We start from the raw sequence: 25,765 nt of genomic DNA, 5'->3' as shown, positions 1-25,765 counted from the left end.
CGTATTAAATTCACCAACAGCTACAACAAATTGGGCTGGCAAACAAGTGTGCGTCTGTGTGCGTGTGTGTTCCGCTTAGTATCTGTGTGAGTGCCTGATCAAGGCGGCGCAGTCAGCGTCTGCGTCGGCGTCGCCCGTTAAAAAAGCAGCAAAGTGAGCCCTACACGCGCATGTAAAGTTACCCACACGGACGGCCCCACACACGCACACACTCACGCAGACTCTCGAGTGTGCCAAAAATAAGGCAGCAACAACAAGCCAACAGACAGCGTCGACTGCGACGCAACTAACGCCAAGTAAAACTGACGGTTAGGGCCAAACCGACGGTCGAAATACCCCTCAAAATTTGATGATCCTCTGATTAAGAAAAGAAAAATAAAAGAAAGTTATGAACAAATGATTACATTGTCCTACTTATAGAATCTTATGAGAACGGTTAATTAAAGAAAAACCAGTAGCTTACATTTTCAGAACTAAAGGAACGAGTTTTTAATCTTTCAAATCTCTTATTTTGATCCTTCCTTTAGGGATATAATTTCTGATATATATATATATGTATATATTTAGCTATCCAAGCAAACATCATAAACTTTATAACCCATAATCTTAACAGGAATGCCCTCTTCAAGAGTATCAAAAACACACATTTTTGGCGCTTATGGGTCGTAAAGTTGACCTTCAAACAGCAACATTTGCCGAAAAAATACGAGCAACCAAAACACACACACGCATACGATGTGCAAAAAAAAAACACGACTAACGACAATCCAACGAACACGCATACACGCGAAGGTACAACAGCCAAAAAATTGCAAGCTTTTTTATTGTTGTTTTGTTTTTGGGCTGCGCCCCTATGAAACGCACACAACCACGTGTACGAAAATATACATGCGAGTAGGGCAAGGGGGCGGGGGGCAGTGGCAGTAACGGCGATGACGCTATGTGCATACCATGATAATTTTTTGTTGTCTTATAGAATCTAATTCGGCGAGCGCATTTTACAGAGAGCGCCGAAGGCGCAAGAGAGCGATAATTGTTGAGCGGGGGCGGGGGATCGCGCTGCTGTGGCGCAGTCGCCATTTTCTTGGCTATTCATACTCCGCTATTTTCAGCTTAATTTTTTAAATTTGTAACAGTTTTTTTACTACATAAATAAAATAAACTTTTTGAAACTTTTTTTAGATAAAATATTAAAAAAAAAATAATTTTTTAGTTCCTGTGTAAAGTATTAATAAAATTTAAAAAGGGTTTGGAATCAATGATTTTTAAAGTTGTATATTTTATTTAGGTAATTTTATTCAATATTAATTAATAGTTAGGTTGTATATTACTTTTGTTTTGTTCTTCGCGACTTAATAAACATAAAAACAGAACCCTTTTTTAAGATAGCACACATTATTTTCCCGATCTGATGTTCATTTATTCAACAAACTTTTTGCAAAAACTTTGCGCTTTTTATGCTGTCTGTTCTCTTTTGTGAGCGTTTTAAAAATCGCGAGAGAGAAATAGTGCTCTTCGCTGCAAAATCGCTCAGTGTGCCTGCGCATGTGTGTGAGTGGCGATCGGTATCAAGGTTTTTGGCAATTTGGTTCGCGTCGTCGTCGCGCCTCTGCTGCTGCCGCTGCCTCAGCCACTGCCTCTGCCTCGGTCGACGTTGCCTTTTTTCTAGTTGGACAGAGCTGCGTTGCTTATTCTGCGTTTGTTCGCTTCTTCAGTTTTTGCCGCGCCAGATCAGCGAGCTTCGCGTGCGCTCAAAAGTAAGAAAAAAAATTCACAAATCTCTCTGCCGCCGCGCCGGCTGAATACGCTGCCGACGTCGACGCCGACGCACGTTTCGCGCGGCACTCTTAACCTATTTTTTCGCGAACCTCGCATTAGTTACAATTTTGTTGTGATGTTGCGCGGCAGATACGCGGCGGATACGGACGGGTTGCGTTTGCGCGGATTCTAACACACACTAACACACCCAAGAAACACACACGCACACAGAGCTCCGCCCACACGCCCTAAAAAATCGACAAAAAGTGCATTTGCAGTCGGAAAACCTGCAAGAATATATTACAAATTTTTGATAAAAAAAAAGAGTTAAATCTATAATTTAAAATCTAAAGTGCTTCAATCAGTGCCTTGAAAAATAAACCTAGAATAAAATACCCCTTACCCAGATCATTACTGATCAATGAAGAAAAATGTGGTGCCTTGATAGAATTTTAAAGTTTTGTGTCTGACATATTGGGCAGCGAGTATCAACAGAAACATAGAAGTAAATCAGTATACCAGTAAAGCAGCAACCGAACCCAACTGTACCTCTTGCGCCCAGACAATTGCCAAATCTAAGCCCATCAAATTGGATTACACTAACTTTTGGCTGCTGGAGTCACTCTTGGAAAGGTTAGTACAGCACAAGACCCATCAGATCCAGCAGTTCCACCAGACCCACATCAAGTATACGACCTGTCTCAACGGCGGCGAAAGTGAATGGGAATGGGAATGGAGAGCTCTCGGCATGAGCAGAGAATCGAAAGCGAAAGTTCCCAAGTGTTGCGCATTAAGTAATACCCATACAGTGGCACCATAATCGCATACTGCATATAGTATGAACAAGTGTAGATAAGGTTTATTTTTCCTGCGAATTTCCAACTGGCATTCCTTTGCCCACTAACCCTCGGCTCCAACTATTTGGGTCACTTTTATGGGGCTCTACTTGTAAAGGGGGTCTCAGATAAAACCTTTGCTGACGATTTGAAAGCGACAGTGCCTCGAGACCAGATCTATAAAACCCGATTAGCTGGGCATCATCAGCTCATCCGACGCGTGTTATGTAATCCCATAAAGTTTTTCCAATGTCAGGGTAAGTCGCAGAAAAAAGTGTGATACCTAGGATATCTTCAAAAAATTAGTTTGGGAGAAGCTTTACAATATCTTTATGGGATTTTTCGAAATAATTTATTCCAGATTTGTTATGGCACTTTAACAAGTAATGGAATGGAATAAATAATTACATAAACAAACGGGGCAACAATATTCAATTATTTGCTTATGATATTTCAAGGATTTTCAGTTCAGTCACTTCCATTACTCTTTAAAATGGGTAATACAAAGCACCCCCTATGAGGTGGTCTATATTTGGGGGACCTTCAACTGTCCTACACACTGCGAAACGAGAGTTCGATTTTGTCGGTTCTTATCTATATGTGTATGTTTGTACCTTAACAAATGGAAAAAAAACCCCGGATCACTTACATCACAATCCGATTGAGTGGAATTCATTATGTATGCGAAAAGCCCTATGGCATAACAGCAATCCGTCCGATTTATCTGCCCGACTATCTATTATCTCGCTACGTGAGTGCGATGTAAACCGAAGGTATTTACCGTTCTACCCTTCCACCCACCACCCCCAGCTCAGCCCCCTGCGCAACCCCTCTCCCTTTCAATTTAGCATATCAAGTCATGCGTAAAAGTTATCTCTAAAAATATACACGAAAATGTTCACACACACGCCACCACTCCCACACACAAGTAGCGGAAGAAAAACCTAAAACATGCGAAAATTATCTATAAATTTAAATTTTTACAATCTGTGCGCGATTATAGCAACAACAAAATTGCTACCAAAAAAATTGAAAAAAAATGAAAAAATCGAAAAAAAGAATAATAAAGAAAAAGCTTTGAGCTGACGTCAAACGCGCAGCGACAGCTTCGCTGGCAGCGCCAATTTATTTTACACAATTAAGGGTGTGCACGAAAAGCAGGCAGAGAGATTGAGAGAGATATGTGGCTATATACATATATATGTACATATGTATATATATATATTCTATATTCTATATTCTATATGGAAGACATGGGCGATCGCTCATGCTCACAATCATGCCCACAATCACAATCACACTCGCAATCACATTCACCAACACATGCGCACACTGGCACGCACGGACACACACACTCATTACTATGTGCCAATTTAGATTAAAGGCAACGAGTACGGACCGCGGACCACGCCCCCTTCGCAGCCCACCCAGCCAGCAATATTATGGGGGAAAAAATGGAACAAGAAATGCTAGCGAAAATCCCAGAAAGAAAGGTTATCGGTCCTAACTGATCACTATTTATATATTTTTCGGCATTAAATTTTAATTTGCTAAGTTCTTGGAAAATGAAAGTAATGAAATTCTGAAACCTAGTGATTCCATGTTATTTTGATACCATAAAGCGGAATTCGGTTGGTATTCAGAATGCCACTTACCCTTCCTATTCGGTTCCGCGTACTATCGATGTCACTGCAACACTACGGCTTCTAAATAAATTATTTAAGTAAACTAAAATATATAGTAGTAGTATGATACTGGAAAACCCTGTGCTCAAAGCCTTTATGAACTGAACTATGATTAGATCACTCTCTTTTCGCTGTGATAAAAATATTTCTAAAATCGCATACATTTGAGAACAAATGAATGGCCTTAGAATAACAAAAGATGAACAGAACGCTCCACCGCACAGAAGCGATGCATTGTTACCTTTTGCGCAATGTGTTATTTATTTATTTATTTATGTATTTATGCAACTTATTTATTGAACACTTTTTTTCTGATTTGTATTTATATGAGCGGAGCGGAGAAAACATTTTTTCAGTGCGAATTTGTTCGAACAACTGTGTAAATACGAGTGACGCTATTGTATAAGACGTATGCGACTGGCGAGGGGTTGGTCCACCCTAATGGGTTGGTCTGTGTGGCACACATATCAGCCTAAACCCAGGGCCAATTTAACAACCCCCTTCCACCTTTTCCCTTTCCCCATGTGCTCTCTTCTTCCGTGGGGGGAAGATCACCGCGCTCCCTGTGAAAATGCTGCCTTCTTTTTTTTGGCTCCCTTAGTTTATTTTCGGTATATTCTGCACCGAACTTATAAATACATTTGTGAGGAGGATAAGAGCTTTGTAGTAGCTGTATGTATGTAGTGGCCCACCTCAGGAATAGGAAGACATGCCAAATTCGAATACCTACCGCCCAAGTATTTGCAAACAAAAACATAAATTATTTTGTTTAGCTTGAATGGATTGCATATTTATAATTTGCGCGTTTTGTGGATCTCTTCATCTATTTATAACTCTTATTTTTGGGGTGTGTTTTGTTGGTCAATACTAATATTAGAACTGTCCAATGGGAAATGATTGTTGACTCATTGAAACTTACTGAGTTAATAATGACTAGACAATGCGTTTTGGGATAAGCAGCATTACCTTCGATTAAACGAATAATAATAATTCTAAGAAACCCTATTAGCTGGCTACAATCATAAATAATACAATATATAAATTAAAAGAACTTTTATCAATTTTTATATTTAGATTTTCAAAATACCTTGCTTTAAAGAATTATGAAGATACACCTCTCATTCTAGGTAAAATAAGTTCAACTTTACTTTGTTTTATTTTAAAAAGGAATATAGAGAATTAAGGGATTGTCTACCTCCTAAATAGAAATAGAATTCTAAATTCCTTTGATTTGATTTTTTCTCTTGTAGCAAGGGCGGCTACCAAATTTCCTTTTCGCATACCTCCACCTGGGAATTTCGCAGTGCCAAGTCAGTGGCACATGTTGCCCAATAGTTGGTTGCTGTTCGTGGATTTAATTTAATTTTTTGCATGAATTAGGGCCACATGTCGGCGATCGACGTTGCCAGAGGACGATCGGGGTAGTAGGGGACTGGCGCGGTCTATAAGGTCTATAAGGTCTGCCCACGCAGAAGCGCGCGATTTGTCAGCCGGCAAAGTTTCGTTTATTTTGCTGGTGGCTTGGTGTTTATTGTCGGTTCTTGTTCGTGTGCTCATGTGCTTATGTTCCTGAGGTTGCTTTTGGCAGGGTTTAAGTGGTGCCACACACACATAGGTACAGCCATAGGTATAGATATATACACAGATATTTGTATATATACGCCTTCGCGCGTCTGTTTGTTTTGTCATGTTGTTTGCGTGTACTTAGTGCTATCCAAGTTGTTGTCGCTGCTCTCTCATAGACAATTTCTAAGTGTGTTCGTCGAATTTGGGTCAGTCAGCGAAAAAGTCCGCCGCGTCCTCTGTACCCCACCACACATCCCCCCTCTCCCTCCTTCTTTTTCCATCAGAGTGTCATTGTAATTGCAAATATCCGAGGCAGGGACAAACAGATACGATACGACCACAGAAGCTGTCGCGCTGCTCGAGCATTTCGGCTGCCCACGCCGCCAGCTGAAAGATGCCAGAATTGTGCATCATCTTTACTGTAGCAGACATATATAGTTTGCATGGGCAAAAGTAGCAGCAGCCATATCAAGGCACATGAAATTGGCACATTTAATTGCCCAGAAAGTGTCTGACCACAGACACTTGACGTAATTGTTCTTGTTCCCCGGCCACTTATGCTTGCCAAAAGTAGTTTTTCTTCTGCATTATTTAATCGATATTAATTTCGTTCTGATTATTCCGATAAACGCTCTTTGCATGCAGTTCTGTCCGTATGTGTCTCGTGTCGTGTGCTAATTGAGTTGCGCTGCTGCACCACGTGACGTATGCGAAATATATTAGGCATACGCCCCGTTTAATTTAGGCAGCACGATCGGCGAAAGCTCAACGTTTAGCATCCAATAAAGCGTTGGCGAGTTTTTATTGCTATTTATTAGCCACACAGCGGCCCTTTGCTGGGTAATTCCCAACATGTAATCTTTATAACATAGTTGGTTTGTTAAAATTAAAAATAAATTATAAACAAACACAACTTTGACAGAATGGGAACCAAAGATAACGAATTTACCAGTGTAATTTTGCCGAGGCTCAAAACGAAACCCCCTACAACAAGACAATAGCATCGCGACGACAGCTGAAGATTCTTGTAAAAGTCATTCAAAATCGAATCTTTGGTTCGGCCCACGGCGGATTTTAAAAATCGAAGACAGCTCCTCGAGTGGGGGACATTGGAGTACTTGAAAGCTGAAAAGCGAAGTCCGGTCGAGTGGCTGCTGCTGCCCCTTGGCTAGATTCCAGATTATGGCCATTGGCCACCAGCACTAACAGTGCTCAGCAGTAGTTGTTACAAGCGTTGTTGGAGAATCGCGAAGCTACCCAATGCACAGAAAAAAATATATTACACAATAGATACTCAGAAACCGAAATATGCTTTGCCCATAAATTAGTATTTTAGTTAAAATACGGAGCTCATTAAAGTTAAAACAGCAGTCAGCAGATTATATACATGAATAGCTTCCAATACTCGATATTAAAAACATTTCAAGATAGTTAAATCGACGTATTAGGATATAGATAGTCTTTCCACGTAGTAAGATCGTTGTAGAGAGTGCGCATGACATCATCATGACCTGCTAACGAGTGGCAATTTCAATTCACCTCAGATCATACTCATCCTATGTTATGGGGGCCTCTGTTGCGCCCCAGCCTTTCCCCGACACGACCCAATCCGTCACGCCACTCTCCAGTAATACAGTGTATAGTAGATAGGCGCGAGCAGTCGGCTAATTTCATTTGTCGTCTTGTACACAATTTCGCACTTCTTGGCCGCCCACACGCTGCTCGACACAGTTTCGCACTAATGTCTGCATCCCTGATGCCCCAGCCCCAGCCCCAGCCCCGCCCCTTTTCACTAGCCCGCTCTTTACCACCCGCCCTCCCGCCTTTTTCCCCATGGACGGGTAAACGGCATAAACAGTTTTGCGTGTGGGCGTTCTATTCCTGGCCGCGGACTGAACTGCTCTGCACGCACTGCAAGGCAATTAACACATTTGTATCTGACAAATGTAAAATGCATCTTTTGGGGGACCCCTCCGCACTGCCGCCCTCCGCTCGCCAAGCCACTGAATGGACTCTTGTGCCGCTGCTTAATAATGCATTTCTATAAAAATATCCCGCAATGAGCGACAAGTTAAATTATTATATCTGCTGCTGGACCGCTGGTCGCAATGTAAACACACGCCTTGGAAAATTGCACATTTTTATTTATCTATGCTATTTAAAATACGAGTGGGACGCGTTTAACCAATGCTCACAACAATAAAGTGGTAAACAAAATGCTTAGGATGGGGAAAAATGTGTTAATTGAATTTTACTAAATTTCTTGCTTAAGTCTGCGCTAGGGGATTTTCGTTTGATGATATGCACTGTAATAAATAAGTACAACATTTGGTTTTTATATAAACTGAGCGATACATGACAAATAAAATTAAACCCAAATATCTCTTGTATTTACTACCCATTCTAGGAAATTCCAATGGCCCCAAATAACCAGATTCCAATACCCATAGCCCAAAGTTAGTTCGGCTAACACGTGCATAAATCAATTTCGTGTACACATCACCTTAATATCCCTCGCTCCTACAACTTCGCCAACCGAAGTTGGTCGGCTCTGTGACCCAGTTAGGCCGGCTAATAGCCACTAGCTCTTTTTCCCAGTGCCCCGTATCCATCCAGTACCAGTAACCTCCTACAGTTGACCTTGCTCAACATTTTGCTGGCTTTACTTTATTTTATTTTATATATATTTTGATATTTTTTTCGATCCAAGCCAAGCCTCGAGCCAAAGGCTAAATGGAGTTTTTGGCCTCAGCTTTGGGGCCGCGCTAAATCAATCATGATCTGGCGTGGCTGTATCTGTATCTGTAACCGGCGACCTTCAGCATTTACAAGCTGGCCAAACCTTTGGCAAACGCTTTCGACCGGGCTGATTCATTAAAGCCACTGTTGTTGCTGCTGCTTGAAGTTTACTTTGCGGCATTTTGCACATTTGACCATTGAGTCAAGGTGAGCCGCGAACGCGCTAATCTTGATCTCGTTTGCCTTCTGCAAGTGTCTATCTGTATCTGTGTAACTGTATCTGTATCTGTATTCGTATACATGTAACTGTGTGCATTAGCAAATTTAAAATATTCATTTTGTCTATCTGAACAAACGCATCTCCATTTTAAGTATTTCCATTGATTTATGACCGCTCTGCTATATCGAAGGGCAGATATATGAAAGCGTTGTATGAACGTATCGAGAGCACCGGAAACAATAACTTACTTTGATATTTATAAAAAATATATTGTATATATATTTATTAGAAAACTTTCAACGGCAATGGCAAACTAACTTTTTTTTTTCCAAGAAATTATGATTTTTTAAAATTTAATGTTTGAAAAAATAATAAAACAATAAAAATATTCCTAGCCCAGATTACTTTCCTCCCTAACCATTATAAATAATTATGATTTTCTCTTTAATGAAAAAACAAAAGTCCAACTTGTTATAAATATTTGCCTTTGGCGCCCAAAAAAACCATGAGTGTCTGAAATTTTTGGCTATCTTTTGCTGGCAGATACGGTAATAGAAACCATGTAATGACCATGTGGGCGCTCATTATTTCTAGCCAGGTTTTTTTCGCGTTCGTTGAACTCGCAACGGTAAATTTACAACGCGCATAACAGCAACAACAACAACAACCAACCTACGCCAACATGTAAAGTTCTAAAGCAAAGATAAACAGCAAAGCAAAAATTGAAAACTAGCAGCAACAAAAAAGAGGAAAATAGACGAGAAGATCAACAAGCGTCAAACGTCAGCGGCAGGCAGCAACAAATATCAACAAACTACTTTGTATTTATAATTATTATCGCGGTTCCGAGTATCTGTGTGAGTGCTCGTTCGCGTATCTCATGGATACCCACTCGCACACACACTCGCTCAGCTTGGCGCAAACTATTTAGAACGTGTAAATTGAACAGAAAAAGCTGAAAAAACTATTTCGCTTACAGCTGAGCGCTAAGCGCTGCGCAGTCGGCAGCGCTGTCGACGTCGCCGTCTCGCACGATAAGGCGCTTCTAACTGAAAGTTGAAGGCCATTACTGATACGCCCCGTGCGCCTCAGAAGTATATATTACTTGCTCCTTGGGTCTTTTGTATACCCTCGCTAAGGGTGCTTTAACTATAGTGTGAAGATCAGATTTTTTAGACGATTTACGCTTTTGGTTTACATTTGCTTTTTGCTTGGCACAGTCATAACCACACAAATAAAGTTTTAAAATTTGACAATGCTTGCCTTATATAAATTCAGAATATTTTCGGAAGTGATTAGCATATATTTGCACAAATTGTACATGTTTATTATCTGCAATCAACGATCCCTTGAAATGAATAATATGGAATAATAAGGGTACTCGAACTTCGATTTGCATAATCGCCCTTATTTGCGTACTGTGTGACTGGCAGTTAGCGTTGATTATCTAAGTACGCTGTTGACGCGTGACAAAATGTTTTTTCTTTCCATTAAACGCCTCTTCTGCTGCTGCTTATCTGCGTATCTTCAGGTTTATATCTGCATCTTGATATTGATTCGCTGGGCGTTACAGCCGCACGTTTCAGCTGATGGGCAGTTAAGCGGCAGTTAACATATTGCGCAATTTGCGGATCGCACCCGCCTCCATCTGCGCCCAACTGCCCCGAGTGCCCCGCCCCCAGAAAGCCGCCAGAAGTACGCAGATAAGCGCTTAAATATTTTTAAACAATTTACGTAAGCGCAGCGGACGCTACTGTTGTTTGAAAGTAAAAGTTGTCATTAATTAAACAGAACAATCGGGGAAGTGGCAACAACTTTGTGTTTGCATTCATAGCAAATTTGCATTAAAAGCGCAAGTGTAAATAAAAACTGCAATCGCATGCTACGCCGACGCCGACGCCGGCGCCGACGCCGACTGCGCTGCCGCCCGTCAACGAAAACGAAATTGAATGAAAAAAAGTGTATAAAGTGCACAATACGTCAAAATTGCTTTGCTTTTATTTTTTTTACTTTGGCGCCGGCGCCGACTACGTTGCGTTCTATTTTTTTTAACTTTCCCAACTTGTAAATAAATGGCCAGTAAAGTTATTAAGAAAAAAGTGAAGCTAGAATGACACAATTAAGAGAGATTTTATGATTGCAAATGATTTATGGGCAACGAACAATATATTTCTGACTGCCGTCAAACCGGATTTCAAAAGATGAGAAGTTTTATTTATTTTACTTTATTACCAAATGATAGTGCTTATTTCGAAAATATACCTTCATTTCACCACAATCTAAACAATTCGATAAATATTTAATGCTTACAAAGGCTTCGCTGGTCTTTATTTATTTTTATTTCTATTAATCAGTTTTTACTCATTTGAGTGACAATCGGAAATGATAACCTTCTGGGTTTTGCAATTATTTTGGCTGTCTTTATTTATTACCATTGTATAGTTCTTTCATAAATTATTTCATAGCAAATGACCATAAAATAAACTATTAAAAAAATACTTTATGATAAAAACTTTATTTATACAATTTCTTGTGTTTAACCCCTAAGAGTTGCAAAACAATCCTACAAATATATACAAATCAAGTTGTTATAAAACACGTGATTGAATCATATCACTAAGACTTGCGAAACTGAAATTGAACTCAGCTAAATTTAAAATTCAAAAATGGAAAGCACAACTTTGCGTTGCGAAATTTTCGAATAAAAATACAGAGCACATATTGAATAATGCAGATATAAAACCCAACATTTAGAACCTTTTACAGAGAGCGAGAAAGATAGCAAAAGAATGCAAAAAAGTTGTGGGCGAACGAAAACGAAAGTTGACGATTGAAGCGATTTTAGTTTATTTTGAAATCAAATTACACAAATAAAGAAAGAGAGCAAGGGAGATAGAACATCGCCAATAAAAAACGCTTACGACAGCGGGTAATACACGCACACACGCTGTAATTGTTGTTATTACCAGAGCAAACACATATACATACATACATTAGTGCGCATACCGAACCGATCTAATCTCTCGCACGCGCGCACCCACTGGCGCTCGCTCTCTCTGTCTTTCTTTCTCTGTTTTTCCCACTATCAGCCTCTCTTTCGTGGCGCATCGGGCCCTCCCTTTCGCTCCTCATTGAACACCTCTTTCTCACGGTCAGCAGTTCAGTTTGCGAAAAAGTTCTTTGACGTTTTGTTTATTTATTTTGTTAGGCGCTCGCGTCGCCGGCAAAAGCTTAAAGCTCTCGCGATCTCTCTTAGTTTCCCTCTTTTTTACAGGGTACTTATGGGTCAACCAATCATAAATCTTATGCGCTACACATTGCTTTTGAATATGATAGAAATTTTTTGAAGTGTTACAGAAACTGAAAGTTATTTAGCACACTACTTTATGATGTTTATTGAAAATCGCAGTGGTATATTAAAAGAAAAGTAAAAGTACCTCTTATCGGAGCCCCATTTCGCTCCTTCACTTTACCCGCTGTAAACGCACTGGACTCTGGGCAAAGGCCATTGAGATTAGGCGGTGGATTCCAGGCGAATGTAATAAAGAAATATAAGCATATGAATATAAACTCTATTCTTAGGCTCTTAGCTATGTAAGGAGGTGGTTGGTGGTAGGGGCAGGGAGAGGGGGGAAGGTAGGCTCCATAAATTGTGCGATAGATAAGCCCCGAATGCCATCCATTATGCCACCAGTCCCTTCCATCGGTGGTTTGTCAACCAAATTTGCATAGATTGCTCGTCTATTTGGCCGAGTAATTAACAGTTAGCCAGCAGCCAAACATGGCGGCAACATGGCAAAATGGCAATTAACACTCTAATACAGATGCAACTGTGGAGTTTGCGGAGTTTGGCAGCACCACAACAACAACACGCATGGTGCGGTTTGTTATCGGGCGCCGGAAACGCAATAAATAATTGAGAACAGCCCCGAGCATTTGGTAATTGTAATGAGCAATTGTGTTCCATGACAAATAATCATTGGTATTTCTTGTACACCGATACACACGACCAAAAATGTGTGCCATGGCGGCGATAGAGATAACGGGGTCGAAAGCTTGACACTTCCGTTTCCGGTTTAAAAATAGAGTGCACGGAGAAGTTTGTCTACGCTTGGGTATTATTTTTAGTATCAAACGGGATTTTCCCATTTAGGCTGCGCTACCCAACACTTATTTGTACTATAATTAAAAAACAAAGTAGGTTTATACTGCATGAACTTATGCAGAATTCAAAAATGAAATGAATTTATGGGAAGTGCCAATTAATTTGAATGTGCTCTTGTCTCGTCACGTACTTATGCATTTGCCTTCCACATTACAGGTACAACACTGACCAAGGAGCGATGGACCAGCAATTCTGCTTGCGCTGGAACAATCATCCCACAAATCTGACCGGCGTGCTCACCTCACTGCTGCAGCGGGAGGCGCTATGCGACGTCACGCTCGCCTGCGAGGGAGAAACAGTCAAGGTGCGTCTCTGAGATACATTTGGAAGTATATATGTACATAGCTGACATAATTCGTATTCTATCACAGGCTCACCAGACCATCCTGTCAGCCTGCAGTCCGTACTTCGAGACGATTTTCCTACAGAACCAGCATCCACATCCCATCATCTACTTGAAAGATGTCAGATACTCAGAGATGCGATCTCTGCTCGACTTCATGTACAAGGGCGAGGTCAACGTGGGTCAGAGTTCGCTGCCCATGTTTCTCAAGACGGCCGAGAGCCTGCAGGTATGTGTAAATTGGGGTTTACTTTAAGTAATAAGGGATATTCGGAGGGCATTCGGTAAAGCGATCGTCTACAGAACCAGAAACTTGCGATTTATTAGTTAAATTTAATAGAAGAATTGTTGTTTTGTCATAGACGATCTTAGTATTACTTTCAAGAAAGTATGTCAGTTAACATTTAATAGTCTTGTTTTTAAATGGGAGAATGCCCGAATTTTTGTCCGCTTTCCCCCTCTATCAACAATTCAACATGAACTTATAATAACATGTATATTACTTGGGACTCTTGCAGGTGCGTGGTCTCACAGATAACAACAATCTGAACTACCGCTCCGATTGCGACAAGCTGCGCGACTCGGCGGCCAGTTCGCCGACCGGACGTGGGCCGAGTAATTACACCGGCGGCCTGGGCGGCGCTGGGGGCGTGGCCGATGCGATGCGCGACTCCCGCGACTCCCTGCGCTCCCGCTGCGAACGGGATCTGCGCGACGAGCTGACGCAGCGCAGCAGCAGCAGCATGAGCGAACGCAGCTCGGCGGCGGCAGCGGCGGCGGCGGCAGCAGCGGCGGTAGCGGCCGCCGGCGGCAATGTCAATGCGGCTGCCGTCGCCCTGGGCCTGACCACGCCCACCGGCGGCGAACGATCTCCGAGCGTGGGCAGCGCCAGTGCAGCGGCGGCGGCCGCGGCTGTAGCGGCTGCTGTGGCAGCGGCTGCCAATCGAAGTGCCAGCGCCGACGGATGCAGCGATCGGGGAAGCGAGCGCGGTACGCTCGAGCGGACGGATAGTCGCGATGATCTGTTGCAGCTGGATTACAGCAACAAGGATAACAACAATAGCAACAGCAGTAGTACCGGCAACAACAACAACAATAATAACAACAATAGCAGCAGCAATAACAACAACAGCAGCAATAGGGAGCGCAACAACAGCGGAGAACGTGAGCGGGAGCGGGAAAGAGAGCGTGAGCGTGAGCGAGACAGGGACAGGGAGCTATCCACCACGCCGGTGGAGCAGCTGAGTAGTAGTAAGCGCAGACGTAAGAACTCATCATCCAACTGTGATAACTCGCTGTCCTCGAGCCACCAGGACAGGCACTACCCGCAGGACTCTCAGGTGAGCACGGTCCACTGAACAAGTAGTGCACTAGAATCCTATCCCATAAACCATCATGCCCAGAATGGTTTTAATTGGTTTGGAGAAGCAATCGACTTGGAATCTTTATACAAAACTGCATACTGATTGCTATTTTTATGTAAGATAAATAATTCCTTAGAATTTAAAAAGTAATTTTAAAACATTTTCATTGTTTCATTCTCCCAATCAGAATACGGATATAATGGCCTGCCTACACGCAGTCTTCTGCATAAAAAAGCAGCTAAGGTCCCCGAAGCTAGCCTTCCGTGTTTATTTAATTGTTTTATTGGCCAGCTCTTTGCCCTCGCAATTAAATTACCTCTGTTTCTGGTTTTTGTTTTCCCCACAAAAATACCTAAACAATTTGCCAGCTCCGTCAGTCAGCCAGCAATTCCGCATTTAAATGTTGTTTTTTTGTGGTTTGTACTTTAATTGCCTGACAATTAAAATTAATTAGAAATAATCTCACATTCAAACAGGCGACAAATGCTTATTAGTTACATTATAATTAAGTTATAAATACTTCATGCAGTTTTAAACGCAGCTTTACAATGTATGTGAGATAATAAGCTTATGTATTATTCCCGTTACTCGTAGAGTAAGAGGGTATACTAGATTCGTTGAAAAGTATGTAACAGGCAGAAGGAAGCGTTTCCGACCATATAAAGGATCAATAGCCGGGTCGATCTCAGGTCTCAGGAACTACTAAAGCTAGAAAGTTGAGATTAAGCATACAGACTCCAGAGACATAGAAGCAGCGCAAGTTTGTCGATTCATGTTGCCATTGGTCTTGTAAATTTCTATCGATTTGCCAAAAAACTTTTTTTCACGCCCACTCTAACGCCCACAAACCTCCCAAAGCTGCCACGCCCACACTTAAAATATGTTTTGATATTTTTATACCCGTTACTTGTAGAGTAAAAGGGTATACTAGATTCGTTGAAAAGTATGTAACAGGCAGAAGGAAGCGTTTCCGACCATATAAAGTATATATATTCTTGATCAGGATCAATAGCCGAGTCGATTTGGCCATGTCCGTCTGTCCGTCCGTCTGTCTGTCCGTATGAACGTCGAGATCTCAGGAACTACAAAAGCTAGAAAGTTGAGATTAAGCATACAGACTCCAGGGACATAGACGCAGCGCAAGTTTGTCGAATCATGCTGCCACGCCCACTTTAACGCCCACAAACCGCCCAAACCTGCCACGCCCACACTTTATAAAAATGTTTTGATATTTTTCCATTTTTGTATTGGTCTTGTAAATTTCTATCGATTTGCAAAAAAACTTTTTGCCACGCCCACTATAACGCCCACAAACCGACGGACGGACAGACGGACATGGTCATATCGACTCGGCTATTGATCCTGATCAAGAATATATATACTTTATATTGTCGAAAACGCTTCCTTCTGCCTGTTACATACTTTTCAACGAATCCAGTATACCCTTTTACTATACGAGTAACGGGTATAATAACATATGTGTGGTAGTTTATTGAATCTAATTTGAGTTCCAGTTAAAACTGTTTAGCAAGAAATCCCCTTTTTTATTCTTATGTATTTACAAACTGAAATAGCTGATAAACTAAACTTTAGAAGCCCATAAAGTGAGAGCCCCTATAAAGAGTGCAGATTTGCCCAAGTGTCATTCGAGGTCTTAACACATATCAACAACTTAAATCAGACAAAACCCGGTTAGAGAGTTGATGCCATATCTTACACATATATTTATTTGGCGTACCACCCAATGCGTCGACCTTCGTGCCGCTTTGCCATAAACTTGCCAAACTTTTCACTATCGGTCTGTGGGTGGTGGTTGGTGGGGAAGCAGGCCGGCAACCAAACAAACAAACAATATCAACATTTATGTTTGGCATGTGCGATACGAGGGGAACGCGCTCCACTCGCTCACATGACTGCGGTATCAACTGAGGCCGATCAAATAGGGCGACGCTGCTGTTTTTGGCAGCTATTTCGGCTTTCGGGTGTTATCAGCGGGCGTGACTCTTGCGGGCCAGGCACGTGCCGCTCTCCCCTTCGATAAGACTCTCTCCCAGAACTTTCAAATCTCCTATAAACCTATACTTGTATGTAGTCTTGGATAAATATTTAGGATGTAATTGATTTCTTGTTGGGTTCTACTTGTGTAGCGGTATCTAATTTCCAAATAAACGTCTTGTTTTTAGGCCAACTTCAAGTCGAGTCCCGTGCCCAAAACAGGCGGCAGCACATCGGAATCGGAGGACGCCGGCGGTCGCCACGACTCGCCGCTCTCGATGACCACCAGCGTCCATCTGGGCGGCGGTGGGGGCAATGTGGGCGCGGCCAGCGCCCTGAGCGGTCTGAGCCAGTCGCTGAGCATCAAGCAGGAGCTGATGGATGCCCAGCAGCAGCAGCAGCAGCAGCATCGGGAACACCACGTGGCCCTGCCGCCCGATTACTTGCCGGTAAGTTTGGTCAGTCAGATCAGAGTAGTCGATTGAATAGAGTACATCTCAATTTTTGATGGAATTTCGATAATGATTTTGTTGCTGCATCGTTTAGTTTGTTAAGGTTTTTTCTTTTTGAACCGGTACGATGGTTCCAGCTACTGTACAGAACATTCTTTTTGTTTAAATCAGCTATATACCTCTAAGCTAGCCAATTGCAAAATGCTTCCCAAAAACATGAGACAGCGTGGCTCAAAAATTGTATTCTTTTAAAATTTAAGTAAATCAAATCGAATCTAGCAAAATGGGAGCAGAACGAAGGATTGGTGAATGATTGCGTTTAATTGAATTTTCCAAATTCGAAGCGGAATATCGGCCAAAGAAAAAGAAAAAATCTCAACAATGCTGCGTCTCAAGCAAAAGTAAAGTAAAACTAAAGTAAAGTAAAGACCAGAAAATCCTTCCTTCTATCAGATCCATGTTTCGCCAACAACATTTTCTCAATCCTGTGTGTAGGTGAAAAAGTCAGAAGCGTTTTTAGGCAGCAGTGGCAACAAGTCCATGCACCAAATGCTCCTGCACCAGGCAGTGGAGGCTCAGTTGAAGAGCTTCCAGCTGCATTACCAGAACGAGGGTTTGGATTCCGCCATGCAGCGATTGCTGGCACAGCAGCAACATCAGGAGCAGCAACAGCAACAGCAACAGCAGCATCAGCAGCACCAGCAGCCACACCATTCGGTGGGAAAATCTCACAGTCCAGCGATACCATCAGGATCTGCAGGGGGAAGCTCCCGGAAAAGTGGTCGATTTAGGGCCAACTGGCTCTATCAGTTTGAGTGGTTGCAGTACGACGAGAGGGCCAACACCATGTTCTGCCGCCATTGTCGCAAATGGAGCGGGGAGCTGGCCGACATACGCACCTCCTTCGTAGAGGGCAACTCCAACTTCCGCCTGGAGATCGTCAACCATCACAACAAGTGCAAATCGCATCGCATGTGCTACGAGCGCGAGCTCCAAGAGCAGCAGCTACATCCGATGCCCAGTGGAAGTGCTGGAGGCAGCAGCAAGCGACGTTCTCCCGACATTATCACCATAAATGTGGGCAAGAACCGTGCATAGAGACAGGGCCTTGAAACAGGACCCAACACACCGCTCAGGATTAGCCATAGGCACTAGCATTAAGTTTTCCTTATCAATTAAATGTCCGAAAAGTAAAATATATTTAGAAACCTAAGAATTGGGCAGCTGCCGTGAACAAAAGCAAACATCATCAACATCATTTGCAGTGGCAAAAATTGAACAAAAAATTAAGAAGCATTGAGCATTAATAAAACAATATAATTATTTTAAAAAGACTGCAGCATTTTGCAATTGGTGAGCAAACAAAAAGAAAGGCTTTACAGTTTCCTAGTTTTTACTAAGGATTATAAAAGTAAAATAAAAATAATAGAAGAAAAATCTATCAGAATACGCTTTTTTGGTCGAATAGTTAGTATTGGCACGCTTTTCGAGCTCGATTTCACTTTCACGAAGTTATGGATAATACCCTAGTGAAAATGAGATGTATTATATAACAACTTTACTGGCTTTACTATATCCCCTTTACCCTCTCTCCCAATTTCTTGCTGCTACCAAAGAGCGCCGCTCTAAAGCTGCACGCGGAGGATATGTCAACGCTGCTCACGCAGCATGCTTTGCAAGCAGCAGATGCGCGGGACGAGCACAACGACGCCAAGCAGCTGCAGCTGGACCAGACGGACAATATCGACGGTGAGTAGATGAACGCTGAGCATTGCCATTTAGCCTTAGCCTTAGCCAGAACCGAGCTAGCACCACAACTACAACTACTACTAGTAAACCACACACAAAAGAATCTTCTTCTCTCTGAGCTTTTGAATACCTAACGCACTCGAAACCCGAACAAATATCTTACCTTATGTATCTATTAGCTGTATGTATTAGCTTTTTGGTTGATATACAATTTTTTTTTTTACCTTACTACAAACTTTGTTTCCACCATGTGTTCAAGAAAAGCGAGAAACCCCTTCCAAATATATATTGATAAACTGTAAAGAAGATTGTAGGAAATGTAGCTTAATTCTGTTCCTTTTCTGCTACGGACCCGTAAAAATCTAACTCAAAAGGAAAACTATTCTAATATATATTATAAGTAAAATAAACCCCTGGAGATTTCCCTCAATTATTCAGAAAATATGCTTATGAATTGGAGATGAATGGGTGATTAAGTACATATTGTAACATTTAAAGTGAATGGAATATTCCCATCCAGCTCCAACTTATATGTGTACTTCCTGGAAAATCCTGCATGCATTAAATTATACCCCCATTCTCTTCCACATCTTTCCCAACACCGAGACAAGTAATACCCCTAGTTTGTTTGCTTTTGTAAGTGCAGTACCTGTAGTTGCCCTATATATTTATGGATATTCTCCGAATGATAGATTCTAAGAGAAGTAAGACTCAAAGTGCTAGCTAGAGCAACAGATCAACACCTCTCCTACCAGAATATCTCTACATGCATACCTTTATTATTTCGTTGTTTGTCGTATCTTATGGTATTCTATATTGATAAATATACTTAAATCTAGCTTTTAGGACGAGTTTCCCATTTGAGCTGGGACTAGATCGTGATTTCGATTGCGGCTCTAGTCCATTGTCGTATGTTTGCCGCATGTTGCATGTTTTATGACACCTTTACATAGACATAGACACAAAAACACACGCCCACTTACCTTTGATACTCCCCACACCCTCACATACACACATACGATTATCATTTAAGTAACGATTTATTTTAATTTTAAATGTATTATTTATACTTATCGATTGATTTCACCTTCTTCATGCTGCCATAACTAGTGCTAAGTCAGATCGAAAACTCCCAATTAGTTTTTAGCGCAAAATGCCTCCGTTTTCATCCAAAAACCCAAACAAATAGTAGCTCAATTGGCGTACACAACAACAAAATCCAAACACTTATAATTAATAAAAAAATAATCACGTGACAAATTTCAAATTCAAAATAATTTCATAAGATACACTTGTAGTTATTTTCCAAGCGCTTTTTGTTTGATCTTATGCCATTTTGTTTTCATAACTTATTCCTTCTTCGTTCCATTCTACATTTTCAAAACTGTGCTGAAAAAATAAATGCAATTTCAAAAACGTAAACCTTTTAAAACTTTTCCAAATCTCTTTTCGTCTTTAATGTTGCAACTTATTGTCTAAGAAATGGAAACGAAACCAGAAAGCAAGAAAACCTAAACAATATAACTTACTTTCAGTGTGAATACGAAAAACTTAAAAACCACCAGCTTCCAAAGTCGATGTGTTCTATTTTTCGTTTAATCCACACCAACACTATGCCGCCCACACACACACACGCAAACACACTCGCCCACATACAGATACAGACTGTACTTTTCCTATTTTGGATATTTCTACTAACATTGCTGCATTTATGATTTGATGTGAAGAATCCGTTGAACCATATTTTGTCCCACTGTTTTGTATCGAGATAACTGTAACTGACTGTGTTTTTCAATTGGTTTTTCTGCCAAGCTAACTAAGTGTATTCGAACTATCTTTCTTTTGCCTACTCTCTTTCTATCTCTATCTCACTCTCTCTCTCTGTCGCTCTCTCTCTGTACTTAACTGTCTGTGTGTGTGTATGCTTGTGTCTGTGTGTGTTGCACATATTCTTTAAACGTTTAAACGAGAGCTGCCGCCAAAATAACGGTAAAGTGTAAAGGAGAGCGACAAAATTCGCACATTGGCTCCATCAAACTGAATACAAAAATGTTTAGTGAAATTAAATCGAAATTGAAATTGAAACTGAATCTGAAATTACCTTACAGCTAAAAGAAAATGAAAATTCCCGCACCCAGCGTCCAAAAACCCCTCACAACCTTCAAAAACCAACCAAAACCAATAAAGAAAAAGAACTGGAATTTGAAAATATGACAAAGTGTTACCATAATAAAACTAAAATAAAAGAATATATTATACTTAATACCAAGCAAACTATAGCTAAAAATCTGTTGCAACATTGAAGTACTAAAACGAAAGCTATCCCAGAAAACCAAACAAGAAAAACCGAAATATTGTGTATGAGATCTGTATTATATAGAACCGAAAATACCAGACAATAAGATAAGCCCAACCAAAAAAAATTGTCGATGCCACAAAATGACACGAAACCAGAGTTGTTAACATTGATTTTAATTTACTTATGATTTTTCCCAATCCGTTTCACACTCTTCACACTGTTGATTGATTGATTGATTTGCTTTGATGCAAAGTATACTTAATTTAGCTGAATTGTTTTCTTAGAGCTATAAAGTCCTGCCGATCCAAAACGATGCCGCCTTAGCTTTAAGTCCAGCCTTGATTTGATTTGTTTTGTTTTCCACAGACTCCGCCAACTGTATAATTAAGACTCTTGATTTGACTTGATTACACCTTCAACCCCTCACCCACGATCGATCTGTATATTATGATTTCCAGGCTTCGCAGTTGCCTCAGTCCATAATCCCAGCCCTATTGTCCTTGCCGATCACTTGACTTGTTTTTGCCTTTCGTTATATACATACATACATATTTCTTTTTGGCCACCACACGCATTCAAACATCAAGTTTGTTCCGAATCGAAACGAAGTGGAAATGTCCCAAAACCAATCAACACATTAAAACCCAGTTCCGTAGCTGCCCTTTGATCAATTTTTCTGAATATTTGAGAAAAAAAAAAACGCCGCCATATAAAGTAACAGCATTACAGTTAGTTGATAAAATAAAAAAAAAATTTGCAAAAACATTGGTTAGTCCGGTCAAGATTTGATCGTTACTCATACCATATACGGAACTAGCATTTTCTGATATACATTTTTTTCAATTATCTTATTTAAAATGTAACATTTGAAAATTGAGAAGAAAGATTTTGTAGGGTTTTAATTTTTTTGCAACTTCCTAAAGCAGTTTTGGTTCACCCTAATCGGGATTTACTCATAGGCTCCACACTATACTTTTAAAACACCAGTTTCACCAGTTTTTTTTGCCTTCCTCCTCTTGTGGCTACTTAGTTGAACTAGACACCATTCACACCCACCGTACACACCCGACAACCATTGGCCTGTTTAGCCCACTGTGCGCATGGAATGCAAGAGAAGCGCGATCAAGTCCCCTCTTCGTCTTCTCATCTCTATATCCACCCCCTGAGTTCCCACCCCCACAGTGATGACGCCTAATATGAACCAAGCAAATGTTTGCAGGTCGCGTCAAGTGTTTTAACATTAAGCACGACCACCTACGTCATCCGGATCGGGAACTGGATCGAATCCATCGGGAGCACGACGACGATCCAGGCGTTATCGAGGAGGTCGTTGTGGATCGCGGTCGTGAGATGGATGCGGGCGATGAGCAGGAACCGGAGGAGATGAAGGAGGCGACCTACCATGCCACGCCACCCAAGTACAGAAGGGCGGTGGTTTATGCTCCTCCGCATCCGGATGAAGAGGCGGCCTCCGGATCGGGATCGGATGTCTATGTGGACGGTGGCTACAATTGCGAGTACAAGTGCAAGGAGCTCAACATGCGCGCCATACGATGCAGTCGCCAGCAGCACCTGATGTCCCACTATCCGCCACATCATCCGCACCACCGATCCCTAATAGATTGCCCCGCCGAGGCGGCTTACTCACCACCCGTGGTCAGCAACCAGACCTACCTGGCCAGCAATGGAGCGGTGCAGCAGTTGGACTTGAGCAGTTACCACAGCCACGGTCACGCCAACCACCAACACCACCAGCATCCGCCACCAGCACCACATCCCAGCCACTCGCAGGGCTCACCCCACTATCCACCTGCCTCTGTTGCGGGTGCGGGATCAGTCTCGGTGTCAATAGCAGGATCTGCGTCGGGATCAGCCATATCCGCACCAGCTTCAGTAGCCACGTCTGCGGTCTCGCCGCAACCGAGCTCCAGTTCCACTGGGTCCACCTCGTCGGCGGCGGCGGTGGCTGCGGCAGCTGCTGCGGCGGCAAATCGGCGGGATCACAACATTGACTACTCTACTTTGTTCGTCCAGCTGTCGGGCACACTGCCCACTCTGTACAGATGCGTTAGTTGCAACAAGATCGTGTCCAACCGCTGGCACCACGCCAATATCCATCGACCCCAGAGTCATGAGTGTCCCGTTTGCGGGCAGAAGTTCACCCGCAGGGACAATATGAAGGCGCACTGTAAGATCAAGCACGCGGACATCAAGGATCGATTCTTTAGCCACTATGTACATATGTGATCACTTCTCTAGGCAGGCAGCAAAACAAATCAAATCAAAAATCAGTAACAGATCATATGGTTTTCACAACTAGCGTGTTTTAAGTAACCAAAAATCAAGCAAACGTATACGTAATCCAGTGTGAGGAGCCAATAGCCATCAGTTGGGTGTATATCTATATCTATATATATCAGAAACAAAAAACAAAAAGAAAAAAACAGAACCTTTGCTACACGTAGTTGATTTCAAGACTTTGAACTACTTATTGTTAAATCGTCTTAACCTCTAGATGCTTTTTTGTAGGACACTAGCAAACCAAATGGATTATTATATCGATATAGAAATACCGCGACCAGTACTCAGTGGAGGAACTTTGACAAGTATTATATGTAGAATTCCAATCGATATCCGCGTCAGTTATTATTATTTTACTAACTTAACATGTGCTGTAGTGAATGTTGACTAATTTTTGTTCGTGTCATTTTGTGCCATATTAGCTAATCTCTCTTCTAGTCCATAGACCCTAAGGTCGCAGGAAGATAGTTGAATAAAATAAATTGCAACAGCAAGCAACGAGTGAGAAAAATAAAGCGATATTCAAACCACAGTCAAGAATATTGGAATTAAATATTTTTCTATCTCTGTTACGCTCCGTAGTAACACACGATTTTTCTCACTTCTGATCTAATAGAATAAAATAAATGACCTTCAGATAGCGTCCAATTTCAAACTGATTGGCCAGAGCCCCAGAGAAAAATATCGGCTTACTGAAGTTGGACGCTCTTCTGATCTATATCTTTGGCAAAACACCCACCGAAGTTGATTGAAGTTGCTAAAACTATAAATAGTTTATTATGAAGCGCTGAAAATCAGTGCTTTGCTAAAGAACAAATTCAGATCAGATTTTATCGAAAGATGTACTTAAACATTAGATATAGTCACCAATCAAGCAATGAATCCAATTAATTAACACTTAAATACAGATATACATACAAGTACATATATTGTGAAACGGATAAATCAATATTTAACATCTTTAACTTTACTTAATAAATCTCTTTCAAATCAAATTCCAGTTCTTTTCATTCAATAAAAAGCAAATACAAAACCCTAGGTACTAAAAACAACTAAACACAATTAAAATATAATTATAAACATAATCCATAATTTTTTTTCAATCCGAGTTAAAACGAGTCCAAATTAAAAAAATATTTTAAAACATCAAGCGCACTCTCTTAACGGTAAGTTGAAATTTTTAAGATCTACTTTAAGCACAAATACCTCTCCCCTATAATTTAGACTTATGTTTACTAAGTTAAATTTATATATCTGATTTATGTATTATGATTTTATCTAAAACGAAAAGCTACAAATTTGAACAACTAAAGAATTCAAACAAAAAAAAAACAGGAATTGGCCAAACGATTGAAAATTTGTTTTAGTTATTTAAACTCTTAAACAAAACACTTGCCTACACTCACTCACTCACTCGATATATCTATCCTACTCTATAGCTCTATTTCTCTCTCTCTCTCTCTTAAACTCGGTCTGTCTCACTCTGTCTTGTTCTCGCTCTATATATATATTGTATGCAGTCTGTCTCGTTTTGGACGAGGATCTAAATTTGTTTTTGTTTTCGCCAGGCAGGAGGGGTGTTGAATGAAATGTGTTCGATAAACGATAAATTACATTCGATGTTCGATATACAGTATGCGATTTATCTTTTCATATCCACGTTGCTGCGCTACAGTTATTTCGTTAGTCTTCATCCTATATCAGTCATTTAAAATACTTGTTTTGTCTCATTTTTTAACCTCATCTGCGTTTTGATGGCCCTCCACTGACCCTCGACCCTCTCGCTCACTCTCTGCCTGCCTCCAACTTATGTACATTTGCCAAACAAGAAACACCACGCCCTCCGCAAAAACCCCTCGAAAACAGTGACAAAACTAGACACTAATACGGTTCTTGGGCTCTCTTGACAAGAAATTAACATAGAAGCTAAACTGAAAACGAAACTGAATCGGATCCGACAATCATCTATTGAAAACTATATAGAACATTACACTACTAGATCCCTTTTAAGTGTCTCAACACGAATCATTTTCATATATATACATACATACATAAATTTAAAATATGGTTTGGGTTCCTCAATATCCAATTCAGTCGCTGCACTGATTATTGTAAATAACTCCCGTAGAATATTTTAAGTGAACCCATGGCCTTGGACCATAAATCGTTTGAATTCAATCATCCTTTTTACAAAGCAATAATGATTTTCCCCTCCCGTTCAAAAGTGCTGTTTCCAAATTCTCGAAACCCCATGGAAAAAAGAACAAATTTTTAACTATATATTTGCCGATTT

General features: G+C 41.1%; 1 protein-coding gene across 7 annotated transcripts in view; it reads left to right on the top strand.

The window, feature by feature from the left end:
- LOC6535575 (sex determination protein fruitless) overlaps window positions 1-25,765 on the top strand; it is a 133,153-nt gene that overhangs the window by 98,027 nt on the left and 9,361 nt on the right. For 2 of the 7 annotated variants that reach the window (XM_039376519.1, XM_039376521.1), the window contains 6 exons: window positions 13,126-13,273; window positions 13,341-13,541; window positions 13,831-14,652; window positions 16,860-17,120; window positions 18,740-18,872; window positions 22,391-24,467. In XM_039376519.1, coding sequence (XP_039232453.1) covers window positions 13,126-13,273; window positions 13,341-13,541; window positions 13,831-14,652; window positions 16,860-17,120; window positions 18,740-18,872; window positions 22,391-23,418 — 2,593 coding nt within the window. In that variant the 3' untranslated portion in view covers window positions 23,419-24,467. Of the gene's footprint in view, window positions 1-1,844; window positions 2,392-12,975; window positions 13,056-13,125; window positions 13,274-13,340; window positions 13,542-13,830; window positions 14,653-16,859; window positions 17,121-17,618; window positions 18,320-18,739; window positions 18,873-22,390; window positions 24,468-25,765 lie in introns of those variants that run through there. The other 5 variants (XM_039376523.1, XM_039376524.2, XM_039376522.2 and 2 more) reach the window with 4 other exon arrangements.

This window comes from Drosophila yakuba, chromosome 3R (genome assembly GCF_016746365.2).
Source record: "Drosophila yakuba strain Tai18E2 chromosome 3R, Prin_Dyak_Tai18E2_2.1, whole genome shotgun sequence".
NCBI lineage: Eukaryota > Metazoa > Arthropoda > Insecta > Diptera > Drosophilidae > Drosophila > Drosophila yakuba.
The sequence above is the reverse complement of the archived record's forward strand: the minus strand, read 5'-3'. Positions and strand labels throughout refer to the sequence as shown.